The sequence below is a fragment of the Grus americana genome, chromosome 25 (genome assembly GCF_028858705.1).
Source record: "Grus americana isolate bGruAme1 chromosome 25, bGruAme1.mat, whole genome shotgun sequence".
Taxonomy (NCBI): domain Eukaryota; kingdom Metazoa; phylum Chordata; class Aves; order Gruiformes; family Gruidae; genus Grus; species Grus americana.
The window spans coordinates 6,421,024-6,440,141 of NC_072876.1; the positions used below are offsets into that span (position 1 = coordinate 6,421,024).

Sequence of the window (19,118 nt, forward strand, 5' to 3'; positions counted from 1 at the left end):
GTGACCGGCTGTTAAATCTGCTGTTTCCAGCCAAATCTGCCATGGTGGGTCCTGCAGAACGGGGAGCTCCCAGCCACGGAGAGGGAAACGCCGTCCTGCCGCCACGGGCAGCCCGGTGGCAGGGTCACGCTGCGCCCTGGGGACTCGGGGCAGAGCGGGGCTTCTTGCCTCTGGCTGGGCAGGGTCCCCACCGCCCCCTCCCGCTGCTGCCCCCGGTCCCCCGAGAGTTCATCTCGCACTAAAAGCTCCGCTCTCCCTGCACGGCTTCCCCCGGCAGCTGCCAGACCCCAGGGGTCCCGTCTGGAGCGGGGCAGACACCCCCGTGCCTCGAGCAGGCCCATGCTGCTGCTGCTCCCCACCACCCTGCAGCCTCCAGGTCCCTGCTGACCCCCCCCGGGTCACCAGTGCAAGGAACTGCGTGATCCTGGTGCAAGGGGCTGCACGACCCTGGTGCAAGGAGTGGTACAACCCTGGTGCAAGGAGTGGTACAACCCTGGTGCAAGGGGCTGCACGACCCTGGTGCAAGGAATGGTACAACCCTGGTGCAAGCGGCTGCACGACCTGGGCACAGCCCTGCCCTCACACCCCGCCCTGGCCCGTTTGGGGCGGAAAAACCCGTTTTTGGGGAGGAAATCCCCTAACCCAAACTTCTGCTGTGGCCGAGCCGGGGACTACAAGTCCCGGCAGGCGCGGGCAGCCCTGCCCCGCTCCGGACTACAGCTCCCGGCGTGCTGCGGAGCGGGCCGTGCCGTGCCGTGCCGTGCCGTGCCGTGCCGTGCCGTGCCGTGCCGTGCCGTGCCGTGCCGTGCCGTGCCGTGCCGTGCCGTGCCGTGCCGTGCCGGGCAGTGCTGCCCTCCCTCGGCGCGGGAGCAGCGGGGCCGAGCCGGGCCAGGCCGTGCCGAGCCGAGCGGAGCCGCTTTATTTCCTTTGGCGTTCCCCTCTGCCCCGCAGCCGCCGGGTGAGTGCGGGGGGCCGGGGGGGCCGGGGGGGCCGCCGTGCAGCGGGGCCCTCTGGGATCGGAGCCCGTCGGGGGGTGGTGGGGGGGGTGGGGGTCCCCCCGCTCCTGCCCCATCCCGGGGCGCTTTGAACTCGCAGCCGTGGGGTTGTTGGGGTTTTTTTTTTCCTCCTTTGCTGTAAATAATGAGGGCCCTCCCCGCGCCCCCCAGCCGCCCCCGCTGACAGGAGGCTCCAGCCGGGCCGGGGCTGCGGCTGCTCCCGGCGCTGCCGGGCTTGAGCCGCCGGTCGGGGGGGTCGGGGGTCTCCGGCAGTTCGGCCCGGTGTCCCCTCCGAAGGGCCGAGGGCCCCAGAACCCTCCGGCAGCCGCGGGTGACGTGCCCGGGTCGCCTTTATCGCCGTTCCACCCCCCCGCCGCCGCCCCGCGTACCCCATGCGTGGGGAAACTGAGGCACGGATGCTCCAGCCCTCGGTGCTGACGGTCCGGAGCGCTGGGTTCGGGGTGAGGGTTTCCGTGCACCCCCCCCCCCGGGACAGGGTGCAAATTTCTCCCGGCCTGGGGGCGCAGGAGAGTGGGTTCCCCGCGGCGAGCTGGCTGCCCCCCAGCCCTGCTGCTTTTGGGGGCTGCAAAAGGCAGGGGAAGAGTTGGGGTACCCCATGGCACAGCTTTTAGGGGATCACCGAGAGGAGCCCCCCCAGCCTGCAACTTGCTCCTCTGAGGCAGCAGGAGGTTGGCGGGGGTGTAGGAGGGGGCTGCACTTAACCTACAGCCACCGATTAATTATATTCATGAATTAATTGCGAAGCAGGAAGGATTACGCCAGCCCTCATGCCCATGTCCTCTAAAGCTTCAGTGAGTCAGATGATGGGGAAATTTCCTTTAAAAAAAAAAGAAAAGAAGAAAAAGAGAGAAAATATGGTGGTTATTGTTGTGCTCTTCTAAGATAAATAAATAAGCCCGTGCAAGTCCTCTGACAAGCAGGGCCTGTTTCCAGGAATTGCATTGCTTCTGCGCGTTCCCAGCCCTTGGGGCATGGGGGGAGTTAGTGATTTATTTTTTTTTATATAACAGCAGAGAGCGGAGCAGACAGCGAAGGTGTGGAGTTTGGGGGATTTTTTTTTTTCTCCCCCCCTCCCCTTTCATTTCCCCTGCTGTGTTTGGTTGGCTTCATGCACGGCTGCTCCTCCGGCCGGAGGAGGGAGCGGGGCTGGTTTCTCCCTGCTGCGGGTGCCGGTGGCGGCTGAGCCTGCACTTACCTGCTGCCGGGGGATCCGGCAGGGAAAACCATGCCAGGGCCAGCGGGCCTTTGGGAATTGAGCTGCTGGAGTTGAGAAAGCACCAGATTTGGGCTATAGGGGTGCGTGCCAATGGCCGCGGTGGGCGGCTGCGAGCGACACGTGCTGACCCCGCGGTGCGTGGAGGGGACCCGGCGTGTTTTCCGAGGGATGCTGAGTTTGCCTCCCGAGGGATGCTGGCTTTCCCTCCCACCCTTATCAGTAGGAAACCGCTCCGGGGTGGGGCTGGCTGCAACAGGGCGACTTCAGCATCCGGGTGTTTGGGATGGAGGTTGTGATTCCAGCCAGGTCTTTATTTCTTTTTCCACGCTCCAGCGGTGCCGAGTTTACCGCACGTGTGTTCCTGGTCCTCCCCGCCCTGCCGCTGCCTTTGCCGTGATGAGGTTTCCCTGTTTGCTGGATTTTGGTGGTGCCGTGGGGAAGGGGAAGAGCCCTGCGTGCGCGAGCGACAAAGTGATGAATCATCGGAGCAGGGGGGGACAATTTCCAGGGCTGAGGGTGGGGTGGCCGTGGAGCCCGAGCTGCACAACCCTGCGGGGAAAGGAACAGCCGCTGCAGGGAGATGGGGCTGGGGAGGCCATGCCGGGGGTGCCCTTCCCCCAAAGCACGTGTGCTGAGGGTGGGAACGCTCTCCTGGCTCCCTGCGGCTCCCCCCATGTCGTGGGGTGCTGCGGGGGCATGCTGGGGTCTTTATGTTGCGATGGCACGGGGGGATCTCAGTCCTGGGTTCCCATTTCTCCCTTCTTTCCCGGGGGTGCGGATGGATGGTGGGGAGGGACGGAGCTCTCCCGGCACTGGGCACATCCCCATTGCCTCTGGGCTCCGTCCCTGGGGACACCTGGAGTTTGTGCTTTGGGGGGTTTTTTTGGGGGGGACCACTTCGAGCTGCCATTTCGTAACTGCCCTGCGTGGGGTTATCCCGCTTCCCGGTCAAAGAGGAACCGGGCCGGGGGGGAGCGACTTGCCAGGGTCACCTCAGCACAGCGATGCCCCCGGCATGGGCACTGCAGCCTGGCAGCGGCACCGCGCCGCTGGCACGTCCCCGCGGCAGCATCGTGGCATCCCGTGGCCGCGGCCCGCGCCGGCATTGACCGGTGGCGGCCGTTTCATGACAGCTTCCCCGACCCTGTGTGTGCTGGGGGGGATTTACAGGGCGCTTCGCAGCCGCAGGAAGCGGCGCTGGGTGTTTTACAGCCCCGTCAAAGAGCAGAGGCTGCTCGGAGGTGTGATGTGTGGGGTGGAGGGAATCCCGTGGTGGCCTTTCTGCGGTGGCATCACCTCCGCTAGCCCGGGGGAGGCAGCAGCTCCAGATTTGCCCAGCTGTGGTGCGGAGGTGGCCGGGGTGCACACCCCCCCCGCAGCCGGTGATTCTGGGGTGAGCTGTGGCTGTTGTCACCCTCACCGCTGAAGCAGGGGAAGGTGCTGGCGGTGTAATGCTTGGAGGGATGAAACGGATGATCTCTTTGTGCAGACAGGAAATACGTGCTCATCTTTTTTTTTCCCCCACTGGTTTGGCCAGAAAGAGCGCCGATGGTTCCCCCTGATTCGTTGCAAGGTCGTGCCCCACCGCAGGGCTGGTGCCTGGCACTTGGGTTTCGGTCAGGGTGGGTTTTCCTGGCAGATTTTCGGGCTGGTAGGGTCCCACAACGTGGTCATCCCAGGGATGCAGGAGGCCGAGCTCTGTGCTCCAGGATGACCGGGAGCTTGTGTTGTGCCGTAGGTCGTAGGACGGAGGCAGAGCTTGGCAGGTCCCCAGGGAACGGGGGATGCTCCGTCTCTGGAGGCGCGGTGGGCAGTTCGGGAGGCGTTTTGGGGAGGCAGGTGTTACGGGACCAGGAGCGGGGGCACAGGGACGAACACCGTGTGCGGCGCAGGGGATTTGCAGTGGGGAGTGGGTGGGTTTGCCTGGACGGGGTCGCTTGGGGAGGGTTTGAGGTCTTTCAGTGACACATCCCGCCCCAGCCCCACAGTCCCTACATCTTTGCAAGGAGGCTGTGCCATCTTATTTTTAAAGAATCCTCGAAGAATTGCTCCCGGGGTCTCGTCACCCTTACTACAAATGCATTCAACTCCAAACAAACTCCCCGCACCCTACCATCTGCTTAAATCCCCTCCTTTAGTTAAATCGGTACAACTTTCTTTCTGGATAAACCTCAAACGCCCAGGCAACATCCTTTCCTGCTGGTTACAGCCCGCTCTTTCCCCCCATCCACGCACGCTGTTAACGAAAGTCATTTGCTTCTTGTACGAACAGTTGCGAAGCCGAAGGTTTCCCTCCGGCCGGCAGAGCGTTACTCGGGGACTCTGCTTCGCTTGTAAATCCTCCTTTCAGCGCACGGCCGGACCTGCAGCGCAGGTTGTGCAGCTGCAGCAGTAGCACCCGGCTGCCAAAGTTAACAGCACCGAGGGGGCACCCAACCCGGGCAGCTTCAGAGCCCGCTCTGCGGCATCGGGAGCAAGCGGAGGGGCTGCGGGTGCTCCCCGGCGCAGGGTCCGGGCTGGGACATCTTGGTGGCAATGGCTGGCAATGAGCTTGGGGATGGGCAGGGGAGTTTTTGGAGCCTCAGGAACAAGCGAGGGCAGCAGCTCTGGCTTCCACCCGGGCTGTTTCCCCAAAATTGTGGGGGAATCCCACAGGGTGGGGAATTTTTAGGAGCAAATGACCAGGGGGCTGTAGTTAGGTCAGGCTGGCAGAGTGGAGCCTGCAGCCGCCCGGCACGCAGGGAGCGTTTCCCCGCTCCCGGCTTGCAAACCCCGTGGGAGGAGGGGAGGTTGGGTGCCAGCGGGCTCGGTGCTGGCTGCAGCTCCTGCCTTATCTGCAGCAGGGTGGGTGCCACTCTTGGCCCCGCTGCCGCAGCCGCTCCTCGGGGACCACTGCAGGCTCAGGGCAGGCAAAGATCTCGTCTGGAGAAAGCCGAGCCTGGTGGGAAAAACCTCTGGACTCCCTCATGGTCAAACCGACGTAACTCATGCCGGGGAGGCAGCAGCACCCGTAGCGAGGACCGGACCCGGTTGCAGCGGCACGGTGCCAGGGCAGGGGCTGGATTGGCAGCGGGGGCTCCCGAGAGCTGAGTTTGACCTTCACGGAGCAGGAAAGCACCGGGCTGAACCTGGGGGAAAGGAAGGGAGAGGAGAAACCTCTCCTCTGCGGGTAAGCGGCGATGGCTGGGTGCTTCCCCCCGGGTATGAGAGGTGCTGCTGGGGCCGGGATGGTGGTGGGGAGGGCTCTGGGGCTGTTTGGGAGGACAGGTCACAGGCTGTCCCCAAACTTGTTTATTCTTGGGACCAGGGAACAGCTGCGGCTCCCATGGACGGGGCGGCCACGGTGCTGGGGCTGCGGCCGTGGTACGGTTACATGAAATCCGCCTTCTGAGAAACCTCCTGGCTGGGTGCTGGGGGCTGGACGCGGTGTATTTATAAATATTACCTCCTTCCAGCAGCACGGGGCCACGGAGGGAGGGAGGGAGGAGGGATGGGGGCGGCGCTGGGAGCACCTCCGGCACCAGCGGGGAGCAGGGTGGCCGCTGTCACCTCGTGCCTTCTGCTCGTGGCAAGTAGCACCACGAACTGGGCTGGTGTTGCTGAGCGTCCCCACTTTCCGGGGCGGTTTCTAGGATTTTGGGGCACGCGGTGCATCACCGTGATGCATCTGCCCTGCAGGAACCAAGCTGGGGGCCAGGGATGGTGCCGTCCTGCCAGTTCCCCTCGTTGTTCATTTATGCAGTTATTTTAAAAAACACCCCAAACAGCAGCACCCAAGTTGTTCGGCGTCAGCCTACGTCGGAGCAGGACGGGGTTTGCTCTTTGGCCGCGGGTGGCGTGCGGGGCCCCGCTCCCGGCTCTTTCCCGAGCACTTGGGAGCACGCGACCTTTGCCAAGGTGAGCGGGACGTGGCGCGGCCGCGCGTCCTTCCCCGCCGGCGCGGCCGAGGCCCCTCCAAGGTCACCCCGCTCCTTTCCTCGCCTCCCCGCTGGAAGGCGGACACGATACGGGGCTGATTAATCACTCAGCCCGGGGTGGTGCCGGGCTGCGGCCGCAGCGCGTCCCTGGTCCCTGCGCTGCCGTTGGCTCGTCCTCACCCCAGGAACGTCCTTCTGCCTGTTAACACTTTTATTTTTAATTGCCGCTGTCGGGCGGGGGGCGGGAGGGGAGGGCAGGAACGTGTTGGTGCTGGTGGCTGTGAATTCCCCGGGCGGTCAGTCGGACAGTGATGTTTCAATCAGGGCTCCTGCTCCGTGCCAGCCGCCCTGTGGGAAGGGCTTTTGCTCCAGTTTGGGGTGGCCACAGAGGCAGGATCTGGCCCCACCGTGGGGGGGTCCCAGGGGTCCCCCCGCCTCCCCCAGCCCTGCTCCGGGGGCTGCACCCGCATCAGGTCTGTGGGTGCCAGCCTCCACCCGCCGTGCCCGGCCGGGGTGATGGCGTGCGTGCCGACCCCCAGCTGTGCCCCGCTGGGCAGAGGGGCTTTTTGGGGTGAAGGAGAGGTTTTTTGGGGTGAGGGAGAGGTGTTGCAGCAAGGCTGTGTGTTATTAACCCATAGTGGCTGCCATGCGCAGGTGGGCTCTCATGGATGGGCATACCCTGGCACCACCGGAACCAGGGGGGCTTTTCATGGACCACGCTTATGCTGCCCTGGGGGTGACACGGTGACAAGGGACACTCAGCCCTGGCTCCTGGTGCCTGAGGACTGATGCTTTTCCCTCCGCCGGGTCCCTGACACCTCCCTGGCGAGGCAAGCTTACCTGGGTGGTTTGGGGACCACTTCAGCCAGGGTCCTGCTGTCATACAAGACTTGCGTTAATGTTTTTACTGTGCTGGATACCTGGGCCGCTTCCAGAAGCGGTATTTAACGCATGGAAGGGAAAACTTTTGGCCTCTGACCCAAACGCCTGTTAACAACGCCGTGGTCCGCGTTTCTGAGATGCCGAGGCTAAAAACAGTCCCGGTGACTCAATCTCTCGCTGGCGTCGTCAATTGACCCCGGCTTTTATTTGCTGAGTCCCTCCGCCTTCTCCTTCTCCCTTTCGGGGCTGCGTGCTTGCTGCACGGGGAAGGTGCCTCCAGACGGGTTGGGGTGGCTCTGGCCATCCACCTGCCCGACCCATCCATCTCCTGCCCGACCCATCCATCTCCTGCCCGACCCATCTCCTGCCCGCTGGGTGGGTGATGGGGCGAACGCTGTTGCTCCCTGGGGTTGGAAATGGGGACATTCCTGCCCCTTTCCCACCACCCCATCCTCATCGCAGAGGGGCATAGGCTGGATGAGACCTCTGGAGCCTCGCTGGCGTTAGATCGGGGTCTCCGAGGATGGAGGTTGCCCCGTTGCCCGGGTTTGGCCACCCTCGTGGTGAGGAACCCCTTCCTAATAGCCCGGCTCAGACCCTGTCCCTCTGCCCCTTCCTGGGCTGCCAGCCGCAGCACCGCGCTCCTCTGAGTGCTGATGAAGATGAAGGACCCCAGCCTTCCTCCCGCTGGGTGCTGGCGTTACCCAACCCCTGACACCGTGGGGACGCTGGCACGGCATAAATCACCCCCCGCGGTGGCCTTGCCAAGTCAGGGCGAGTGTCCCGATGGAGAGGCCGCCCGGCCGGTCCCAGCTGCGCGGGAGCGGATGGGTGCCAGCCGCGTTGCTGGCGGGGTGGCGTGGCAGCGGCTCGCCGGCCCCGGGGGGGGCTTCCCCGGCAGGGGAGTGGGGGAGCTCGATCTGCTCAGGGTGCGCGGGGAGGTGCTGTGGAGCCCTCGTGGGACGGTGGCACACCCAGCACGGGTGCAAAGGGGACGTGGTGCAAAGCAGCTTTGCACAACAGGGGCGTGGGTGGGTCCCCGGCGCTGTGCCAGCTGTGTGGGGTGTCACACAGGCGTCCTTGCTGTCCCCCGGCTTTGCCGTTGCCATCGTGGCTGGGGCCGGCCGGCACTGGCATCGCCATCCCGGTGGGGACCAGCTGCGGGTGCCGGCGGGACCCCGTGGCTGCGTAATGCTGGTGCTTGCTCTGCATCCGCTCCGGGCACGCGGAGGTGAGGGATCCCTGCGTTCCGCATCCCGTGGAGGGACGAGGGACGGCTTTCGTCCCTCTGTGTATTTGCAGCAGGGACGTCGCCGCAGGCAGCAGTGCAGCCGCTCTGCCGGCAGCTCCGGAGGGGATGCGATGGGGCAGACCCAGCCTGGGCTCCGGCACCCCGAAGAGCCCGGTGACGATGGCTGCGTCTATTTTTGCCACACTTTTTCTCAGCTCGATCGCTAACTCCTGTGTTGCAGTGAGAAAAACAAGCAGGTTTGGAGGTTTTTTGCAACTTCCCCCCGCTCCCGCACCCCGCGTGGCTGCTGCCGTGTTAAAAGCAGGGTCCTGAAAATGAGGAAACGCGGGGCCGGCGCAGGAGCCGGGCTGGCCCTGGTGAGGAGTGCGGAGGAGCTGTGACCCCCCCCAGCCCCGCCATCCCGCGCCCAGGTAACCCCTGCCCCGTTGTCCCCCTTCCCTGTGTGCGGGGGTAGCAGCAGAGCCTGTCCCCCGCTGAGGGCACCCCTGGGGTGGCTTTGCGGGTGCCCGGCGGGTTGGGAGCTCGGTGCTGTCGGAGCAGATCTCAGTCCGGAGCAAACACCGCCGGGCTCCCGCTGCCTGGACGCAGCCAGCCGCTGCCTGCCCCGAAATGGCGGTGGGTGCTTTACCCTGTCGGGCTGGGGCGCGCCGGGCTCCCTCCCGCGTCTCTCCCCCCCCGCACCGTGGCATCTGAAAACGAAAAACGAGGAAGGAAGGCTCAGCGGGCGCTTGCTGCTGGTAGCAAGAAGTGGAGCTGTTTTCACTTCTTTCTTCTCCCTTCTCGCCACCCTCTTGGTTATCAATGAAGTGACCCGGAGCGGAGGGAGGGTGGGTGGGTGGGTGGGCGGCGTGGCCCCTGCCCCGGCTCCCCTCCTTCCCCGGGGGTCCCCGCTCCCCGCACTGGAGCCAGCTTAAGCCACCGATTGATTTTTCCGCTCATAAATGGCCGGAATCGACCAGGGAAATAAATGTACGCGCGGGAGCGGGGCTGGGCGGGTGGCTCCTTGGTGCAGTGAGTTTGGGGGTTCTCAGCTTTGTTTCAGGGCTGAGCGGAGCATCGCTCCCCTCTTCTCCCTCCGGCTTTCAAAGGGGTGGGCAGGAGATGTGTTGCACTCGGTCTGTGTGTGTGTGTGTGTGTGTACGCTGCAGGCAGGACGGGCAGCACGGCTGCCGCTTCCCTGTGGGCCACCCGGGGAGGGTAACGCGATCCCCCTGTATTTTTGCAGGGGCTAAATCTGGAAACTGCCTCACGGCAGCTTTTATTTCTAACCCACACCTGGGTGCAGCGATGCGCTCGGGGAGGAGGCGGTGGGGTGCCGCGTGGGCGTGGGGACGGCGGCTCGGGGTGGTTTGTGCCTTTGGGGTGGCACCGGCTGTCCCATGCCGACTCTCTGCAGCAGCCCGGCCCCGCGCGTTGCGGAGCAGCACCCGATGTCACTCCAGAAAGCACTGGCGGTTGCTGAGCAGCCGACCCCGCGCAGCTGTCTGTCGCTTTATAAACTCCATCGGCAGCCCGGGTTGCGGTGCCGCTGGGCTCCCGTGGGGACGGGGGACAGTTCAGGGCTGTGCAAAGTCCCGCGGGGGACGAGCGAGGGTCAGGGCAGCTCTGGGTGCTACCAGGGATCCTCCGGCTGGAGCCACCCCCCGAGTGCCGCCCCAGTATGGGGGGAGCAGGTCGGTCTCTTGGTGAAATAACACCCCCAGAGGAAAAGCAAGAAAGGTCCAGAAATAACCGTGTCACTAAGTAGCAGTGGAGATATTTTGAAGGGAGATAAATTCCCTGGCTCCAGCCCCGCGCGATGTCCCAGCGGTGGGTCTGGTGTGCGGTGGTGGAGCACGGACAGCCCCGCCGCTCCCCAGCACCCAGGGAGGTTTTCACTTGAAGAGCTGCTCTGGCTTTAGGGTGCGATCCTGCAGCAACGTGGGATTAGGTTTTTCCTGCACCCCAAGGAGGCAGGGGCAGGGTTACGGGGTTTTCGGAGCACAGGTTGAGCTTCCTTTGGGAAACCCGTCCCTTTTCCCAGCATCCCTGGGTTGACCCAGGGCCGGTGCTTTGGGCTCCCCCGTGGAGCTGGGGGCTGCAGCAGGGTCAGGATCAGCCCAGCTCCACGGCTTCTCCTGCCGATGGCTGGCGATGGGCAGAGGGTTGAGGGCCCACCTGGGTGCGTGCTGCTCTGGGCATGGAAAAGCCGCCCTGTGTCCCCCCGGACAGGAAAGGTGGAGTCGGGGTGTGGAGGGGGGCTGGGGCCATCCACCCTTTCCCCACTCCCTCCCGCTTTCCTGCCCCTCAGCCCCTCTTCTCCCTCTCCATCCCCTTCCTGTTGCTCCATCGCCGGCCCTGGGCATCCCGCCACCTCCCTCCCTCCCCTCTTCTGCTCTTCCCTCTCTCTGACCCATGGGGACGTTGCCCCAGCAGGTGCCCTGGCAGCTCCCGCTGGGAAACCCAATGCCCAGGCATGCCCTGGCCGGCCACGCTGCCCGCTCGGAGCCAGGCAAGCTGCTGCCCGTACACCAGGACGGACCCTCGCCGGGGTCCCCTCCAGGTGGGGACCAAGCTGGGGCTGCCCCTGGCACGGAGACAGCTCCGGCTCAGCGGGAGAGCCGCTGGGTGTGCTTTTTCCGGGATGCTAATGTCTTTGACCTTCCCAGGAATAACAGGCATCCCGGATGGAGCTGCCATCCTGCGTGTTTTATTTCTGCCCCCCCTGGACCAAGGGACGGCGGGACGTGTCCCCCAGGGTGGGGTGTCTGCGCCGCGGTGCCGGCCGAGTCCCCATCCTTTCCCACTGCCGGCTGCCTCCCTCCTGCCTGCCCGCCGCCCTCCTGCTACGGCTGACTCAGAGCGAAAGCAGAAGCTGCTTGGTGTTTTGGGGGGCGGGGGGGAAGCCAAGCAGAACCAAGCAGGTTATTTTAAACCTGACCTAATTTCCTCCCTCTCCTTATTGGGCCCAGCTCTGGCCACTCTTCCCCATCGTCGCTCTCGGCAGCTCCCCTTCTCGGGAGTTTCTGGGGGGAGAGGGCAGCCGGGGGGGGACTTCCAGGCAGGGGGGGTCCTGCAGCCAGGCAGGGCGGTGGGAGCGGGTCCGGTGGGGTCAGTGGGTGCCGTGGGTGGCTACGCCTCGGCACACTTCACATGACAGCCTCCTGCCCCCACGTACCAGCTGCCCTTCCTGAGAAAATCCTGGACCTCCTGAGCTCTGCACCGCGGCAGCTCCGTCCTCACCCTCGACACCAGGTTTCCCCGGTGCCAGAGGTGCCGGCTGCTCCGGCTTCCTCCTCCTCTCCGTCCCGTCCCCCCACCCTGCACCCATCGAGCCGGGGTCCCCATGCAGCCACCCGCAGGGTGTGCTCAGCCCTGCTGCTGGTGCCACGGGTGGCCGCTGGCTTGCAAGCACAGGGGCTGACTGCAACGTTTCCCATGCACGGCTTGAAATCCCTTTCCCGCTGTCCCCCCGTGCGGGAAGCCCCCCAGACATGGCTGTCTTGACTCCCGCGCCTCTCCCCATCCCTCCCCTGTGTGGTGCGAGCTGGGTTTGCAAAGCACGGCCGGTCCCTCCACGCCGCCATGGCTCATCCCGTCTCCTCGTGCCTCTCGGAGGCTTTTCCTCTCACCCTGCCCTTAATATTTGGGGTTATTACATCCCTCGTGTGCATCAGCTGTGGTTTATCCCCCTTCAGCCTTGTTTTATCCGCTGCGGGCTGTCCCTGGCCTGGCTGGGTCCTTCTCCAGGGCTCTGCTGTTGCTCATCTCAGACATCCCCCGTGCCCTCCTCTAAGGCCATTTGTGACAGCCGTCTTAACGAAGCTCCAATTGATAACTGTCCCAGGCTCCTCTTCTCCCATCCCCCTTCGGACGGGCCACCATGTCTAATTAATTACCTTCCTCTTGCCGTTCAATAGCTGGCTCTTGATCCATGTAATCGTATTTCTGTCCATGCTGGCTTGATTTAATTTCCCCCTTAGGATATTGCGTGGCACTGTGTATCAGATGCCTCACCGAAACCCCCGTGTGTTGTATCCGCCGCGGCCCCTTTGTCTGCAATTACACATTGTATTTCAATAGCAAAACCCTCCAGATTTGTCTGGTTACGCTGCCACAGAGCAAACCCCGGGTGTTTGGCTCCTGCCTGTTCTCCTGGCAGCGTTTGCTTTGGGTCCTCTGCTCTGCTTTAGCTCCCGCCCTGCCGATGCTGCGGTCCAGACCCCCCATCCCGCACAGCATCTTCCGCATCCCCGTCGCAGCCCCGCCTGGGAAACCGGCCCCGTGCAAAGCCATCGCCGTGCCCCGGAGAGGCCGGGTAGGGCAGCTCCCCTCGCCCGGCATCCTCTGCCCCCCCTCCACGGGCCGCCGTCCCCTTTGTACGGGGGAACAAGGGCCGGTCTGTGCGGTGCGGGGACCTCGCACGCCTCCCCCCCGCCTCCGTGCTTGCGTGCCGGCCCCGCACAGAAGCTGCGTTGTTCGCCCCGCGCCGGAGCTGAGGTTTCGGGGCAGCGGGGCTGAGGGTTAAACCCTGTCTCTGGCTCCTGGCACCCGCCGGCCTTTTCTTCCTGCTCTTCCCTTGCTTTCTCTTTCTCTTTCGCGCCGCTCCCGGGCTCTGTTTTTTCCTGGCCCTTCTCGCTCTGCTCCAGTGTTTCGGAAGTCGCTGGCTCAAAGCACGCTCCGGCTGAACACGGCGGTACGTGAGTCCATGCTCGCTGGGCACGGGGTCCCGGCTGCTCCCTGCCCTCCCCGTCGCCCCCGGGGTGCCCCGGCTGTCCCCAGGGAGAGCGGTGGCGTGGCGCTGCGGCAGGAGGGCAGACCCGTCCGTCTGGCATTGGGGCGATCACCCGGGCTTAGTCACCGGCTGGTACGGGTGCTCCAGGGCGTCTGCTCCCTCCCCGTGCCTCAGTTTCCCTGTCGCAGAAAGGACTGTTCCTGATGTGCCGTGTCCTCCTCTCAGGGTCATCTCCGTGCCCGGCGGGCGCCCGCGTCCCACCCCTCCCCGGTCCACCATGGCGTCCCGCATCGGCCTGCGGATGGAGCTGATGAAGCAGCAAGCGCAGCAGGAGGCCGAGAGGGAGCGCGTGCAGCAGCAGATGATGATGAACTACATGCAGCAGCAGCGGATGCCGGTGACGTCCACCCCGGCCATCAACACCCCCGTCCACTACCAGTCCCCACCGCCCGTGCCCGGAGAGGTCCTCAAGGTACCGTGCTGGGGGTGTCCCCCCCCCTGCCCCGGGGCCGAGGGGCTGCGGGAGACCCCTGACGGTTTGTGTCCTCGCAGGTTCAGTCCTACCTGGAGAACCCCACCACGTACCACCTGCAGAAGTCGCGGGACAAGAAGGTTCAGGCTTATCTTTCCGAAACCTATGGGAACAAGTTTGCTGCCCACGTCAGCCCCGTCAGCCACTCTCCCAAGCCACCCCCCGCCGCGTCCCCCGGCGTCCGGCCCGGCCACGTCATGTCCTCCTCGGCGGGCAACAGTGCGCCCAACAGCCCCATGGCCATGCTCAACATCGGCTCCAACCCCGAGCGGGAGGTGAGGAGGTGCCACCGGGCTGCTGGGGGAGGTGAAGGTGCTGGAAAGGGACAAAAGAAGCCCGCTGGTACCTTACATCTTTCCCTTTCAGTTCGATGAGGTCATTGATGACATCATGCGCCTGGATGACGTTTTGGGCTATATGAACCCCGAAGTCCACATGCCCAACACGGTGAGTCTCTGATGCGCGTTAGGAAGAGGTCAGACCCCGAGCTGCAGGAAGGAGGGTGGCCTGGGGGTCCCGTAGCCCCGGGCTTGCAGGGACGGGGGTGGCACAGAGGGGACCTGTCCTTCTGCCACATCCCTGCAGTGACGCCCGGGTGCCAGCCCAGCCTCGTCCCTGGGGACCTGGGGCTGGGGGAAGGGACATCTCCCTTTTGCAACTGCAAGAGCCAGTTCTTCAGCTTCTTTTCCACTTTAATGACAGTTGGGAGCCCTTATAAAAAGGCGGAGAGATGGGAGAGGGGCACAGGGAGGGACCAAGCACCCGCTGCAGCACAGAGGGACGTTGGTGCCGGGAGAGGTTTCCCGGCCAGAAGCTCGCTCGGAGCAGCACTGTCTCTCGAGGCATCGGGTCAGATCGGATCCGTATGGCAGCTTGTGCCTCCCAGTGGGATTCACCCTGCCGGGCCCTTCTCGGATGTGATTCATCTGCCCTATTTTAGATGTTGGCTATGGGAGGGGATCAGCTGCGCCCTTTGAAGTCCTGTTTTCTTTGCTACTCTGATTATAGCTGTTTTAAGGGCCCGGGAAGACAATTACACCTGCCTGGGCTACGCACTCGCGTCCCAGAGGCCAAGCAGCTGGGCTTGAGCCCCGGTCCCGCGGCCCCGGATGGAGCTAACCTGCCTGTCCCTCTGGTTTTCAGCTGCCGATGTCCAGCAGTCACATGAATGTCTATAGTGGGGACCCCCAGGTGACGGCCTCTCTCGTAGGTGTCACCAGCAGCTCCTGCCCCGCTGACCTCACCCAGAAGAGAGAGCTGACAGGTACGTCCCCGGCCCCAGAGCTGGCGGGGAGCCGGCGGTGACGGCGAGCACCAAAGCTGGCCTGTCCCTGCGGGTGGGGAGGGCAGCTCCGGGGGGTGCTGGGGAGCTGTGACGCCAGCCCGGGATGCTCGTGGGGCGAGATGCAGCCTCGTCCCCTCTGGGTGACGTTGTGGGTCTCCGTTGCAGATGCCGAGAGCCGAGCCCTGGCGAAAGAGCGCCAGAAGAAAGACAACCACAACCTGAGTGAGTTCGGCGCTGGCTGCCCGTGGGTGGCACAGCTTTCCCTCTCCCACCCCTGCAGCCCTTTCCCCATGGCTCTCCATCCTCCTTCCCCTCTCTCTGAGCTGGGTCCCCCTCACCCCCAGGAAATACCCCCACCGCCCCCTGCCACGGCTCCCTCTTGCCCAGCTCCGCAAATTGCCCGCGGCGCAGGAGAGACGCTGTTGCCCTTCTCGTTAGCACTGGGGGAAGGTCAGACCTGCCGGGGCGATGGAGAAGAGCAAGGTGCCCAAGCGTTGGCCCCACGGGTTTCTCATCCTGAGCTCCCCGACTCCGGAGGGTCTGGCCGGGGCGCAATGGTGGCTCCCAGCCCCGCGAGCCGGGAGCAGCAGCGTGGCCGGTGGGGGCTGCGGGACATCCAGTCTTTCCTGCTCCTGCTGCCTCCTCACCTCCTTCTCTCTCTTCTCACCCTGCAGTTGAGAGACGGCGAAGGTTTAACATCAACGACCGCATCAAAGAGTTGGGGATGCTGATCCCCAAGGCCAACGACCTGTACGTATCGGTGGTTTCTGTGGGGCTGGGATAACTGCAGGTCTCGCGGGCTGGCTCGACGCTCAGCCCCGGGGCAGGTGATCCTTGCAGAGGGGCTTTTTGGTGGAGCAGGGGTAAGGGGACGCGTTGCCGGTATGCAGTTGGCGATCTCTTTTTCCGTCCTGCGCGGCAGAGACGTGCGCTGGAACAAAGGGACAATCCTGAAGGCGTCTGTGGACTACATCAAGAGGATGCAGAAGGACTTGCAGAGGTCACGAGACCTGGAGAATCACTCGCGGCGTCTGGAGATGACGAATAAGCAGCTGCTGCTCCGCATCCAGGTGAGCTTCCCTGTGCTTTGCTCCAGCCCCACGAGCAGCTCACTCCTGCCCCACCGAGGGGACGGGCAGGGGCTCTCCTCCCTCCTACGGCTGTCAGGTCACCAGGACCAAAGTCTTCAGACAAACCAGACGTCTGAGGTTCGGGTCACCACAGTGAGTGTTGTTGAGCTTTGCATGGGTCACCATTTTCCATCCTTCACCTCTTGCGCGGGCTCCTTCCCTGTGAGCTCCTCGGTCCCTCTGTCCCTGCCACCTCTGTGAATGCCCTTGTGCCGTGTCCCCGTGCACGATGTCCCCACCAAACACCTCCCGTGCTCTGTTGGCAGGAGCTGGAGATGCAGGCACGTGTCCACGGGCTGCCCACCTCCTCGCCCTCGGGCGTCAACGTGGCCGAGCTGGCTCAGCAGGTGGTCAAGCAAGAAGCCAGCGGGGACGAGGGGACGCTGGAGCCGCTGCTGCCACCCCCAGACCCCGAATCGCAGCTGCAGCCGGCGCTGCCTCCACCACCCCAGTCTCCTTACCACCAGCTGGACTTTACCCACAGCCTGAGCTTCGACGACGGCTCCCAGGGCTTCCCGGACAACCTGGAGCCCGGCCACAGCGCTTCCTTCCCATCCCTATCCAAGAAGGAGCTGGACTTGATGCTGATGCAGGACACCATGCTGCCCCTGGCCTCCGACCCCTTGTTCTCGGCCATGTCCCCGGAGGCCTCCAAGGCCAGCAGTCGCCGGAGCAGCTTCAGCATGGAGGATGCAGACATGCTGTGACGAGGAGCTGCTCCGACGCTGGGGCGAGGACTGGACCTTCAAGTTTGGTTAGTGAAGTTACAGGGCACTCTCCTCGCAGGAGGAGCCCGTCCTGCAGCGCACTTGAATCTACGTAGGAGTACCTTTTCTCTATGCAACGGGGGTCTCGGATCAAGGCTCGCCGGGTACCGCTGTGTCTTTCGCAAGCTTTTTTTTGCCAGGAGCTGGAGCGGACCTTCTTGGCTTGCCATGGCGTTGGCCTGACTGCAGATTCCCCAGCCTGGGAGCGTGATCTCGGCCGCTTTGCCTTTCAGCGAAACCCTCCCGGACCGTGCCCCTTCCGCAGGGCGCTGGCTCGGAGTCGGAGCGGGCAGGAGCCTTCGCGTCCCTGGCAGGAGAAGGATGATGCTCAGAGCTTTCTGTCTGGCTTGCAGCCTCCTTGCCACCGCGCTCCAGGAGCCCACGTCCCTGAGTCTTCCCCAGCGGTGGCCTCTGAGCCCTGCGGATGCTTCTTGGTGCCACGTCCCTCACGGTTCCTCCTTCCTCGGAGCGCCCGCTGTCTCTCGGGGTCGCAGGGCTGGAGGGAGAAGAGGCGCTTAATTGGAGCGAGTTAATTCATGGAGCACGGGGGGTGTTGTCCGAGTGAGCTGAGTCTGAGGCTACGAATTCAGGTTGGCACTGAGGGCTTCCAAAACAGGCGGGACAGGGCGTTTGATGCTCGGTCAACCCCCCCGCTGTGCCCCCCACCTTGCAGGGGGGACCCTCCTGGGGTTTGGCAGCACCCACCACCCCAAAACCTCGCTGGCCTCTGGACAAGGGCTGCATCTTCAGCCTCCCTTGAGACATCCCTGCAGAGGTGCCTCTGCCCTGTGACACCAAGCCAGGGCTCTTCAGGTGGAAGGATAAAGGGTTTTTACACTTTTTTTTGGGGGGGATACTTGTTGAAAGCGGATGTCCTGCCCCACATCCGGGCATGGAGGTCCGGGCTCTGGCTGGGGACCAGGGGATGGTTTGTGCGGATTGCCAAACCTGAGCTGCCTTTGGCTCGCGGGGTTTATTTCTCTTCCCAGTGTCACCAGCTCGTTCCCTGGCCGGGACGGCTCGGTGGCAGGGAGCTGCTTCGGGATCTGCATCATCTTCTGCCTCCTCAGCCCGGCTGGCGGCAGGGAGGGAGCTGGGCAGGGAAAGGGGACGCTGTTCACAGCACAAATTTATTGTGAAGCCCGAAGGGGAGCACGGGGAAGGCTGGGGAGAGGAGACCACTTCGTGATCCTGTACTACAGCGCAGCGTCACCCCCCGGGCTGTGGGAGCTGTGGTGGGGTGGACGGGAGCCCATGTGGGGGTGGGGGTCACTGGGTGCACCCTGTCCTGGACCAAGGATGTCACAGGGTTGGCACCGCCATGGGAAAACCCAGCCAAGGAGGGAGAAGCTTGCTTCATCATGGCTGGATTTGGGATTGCGAGGTGGGGGACAGCCCCGGTGCCCCCCCCCGGAGAGGTGCCTGTTGGACCTGAGGGTGTGGGGAAGTGCAGAAGGTGGGGAGGAGAGGGGGAAGGGAAGAGGGAGGACATGTCGGAGGTGTCCTCGAGTGCTGGGGCAGCGCAGGGTCCGGCCGCTGCCCTGCAGGGCGCAGAGAAGGGAGCGGAGGGGACGTCGGGGCGCCGGGTGAGGGGCACGGGGCTGCGCGCTGGCGGGTTTGGGGCTGTTTCACCCCACATGTTCACAGGAGGCCTTGGCATCCTTCACGCACTGCCGTTAGTGCCTGTAAAGAGAATAATCCCCGCTGGCAGGGCGGCAGCACCCCGTACGCTGTGCCGAGTGCCTGTAAACCTGGGGGATCTGTGGACACCAGAGGGTCCGTGCGGGTGCTTCAGGGCGGGCACACGAAATCCCCGCTCGCTCGGGATTATCGTGGCTGTAAGGTGGTTGTGCTGGACCCTCGCGGTGGTACACGACACGTGCGGGGCTGGCTGGGGCGAGCGCCCGTTCTGTGCCCCGCTCCTGGCACCGGCGCAGGCAGAGCACCGTCCGCTGCTCAGCACGAGACGTGGCGTCTCCCCCGGCCGTGAGTAAACAGTTGTGGATTTATTTTTTTTTTAATCTTTTGGGGGTTTTGTTTGTTTTATTTTTCTTTTTTTAATGCACTGTGCTCTGATTAAAAAATTTTACTACTGTTTTATAAATAAATGTATAAAAGAATGAACTGGAATGGAAGAAGAATCATTAAAATATATTTATTTACAACGTCCTGGAGCGTTACAGCGTGGGCTGTTTCTTCTCGTCCCAGAGAAGGGAGGGTCATGGTGCTCAAAGCACCCAGAGCCGCTTTCTCCCAGCGATGCCCGCAGGTCGGGCTGCAGCAGCGTCCCCGTCTCGCAGGGGAGCTGCCCTGGATTTGGGGAGCTGCTTGGGGGCTGGTTTTGGTTTATTATTATTATTTTGGTGGTGGTTTTGCAGGTAAGCCTGGCTCGGTTAGAGGGGGGAAG

At 63.9% G+C, this 19,118-nt stretch overlaps 1 protein-coding gene across 4 annotated transcripts; it reads left to right on the forward strand.

The window, feature by feature from the left end:
- Nucleotides 1–819: 819 nt before the first annotated feature.
- TFEB (transcription factor EB) lies at nt 820–18,880 on the forward strand. Of its 4 annotated transcripts, none has more exons than XM_054804068.1 (9): nt 820–958; nt 13,223–13,469; nt 13,550–13,804; nt 13,896–13,976; nt 14,673–14,793; nt 14,980–15,036; nt 15,489–15,564; nt 15,737–15,884; nt 16,211–18,880. In XM_054804068.1, the coding sequence occupies exons 2-9, from the start codon at nt 13,275–13,277 to the stop codon at nt 16,649–16,651; spliced, it is 1,374 nt and encodes a 457-aa protein (XP_054660043.1). In that variant the 5' UTR covers nt 820–958; nt 13,223–13,274; the 3' UTR covers nt 16,652–18,880. The 4 variants fall into 4 exon arrangements, with proteins under 4 accessions (XP_054660043.1, XP_054660040.1, XP_054660041.1 ...); XM_054804065.1 differs by lacking the exon at nt 820–958 and adding an exon at nt 4,186–5,401; XM_054804066.1 differs by lacking the exon at nt 820–958 and adding an exon at nt 7,542–8,693.
- Nucleotides 18,881–19,118: the final 238 nt, after the last annotated feature.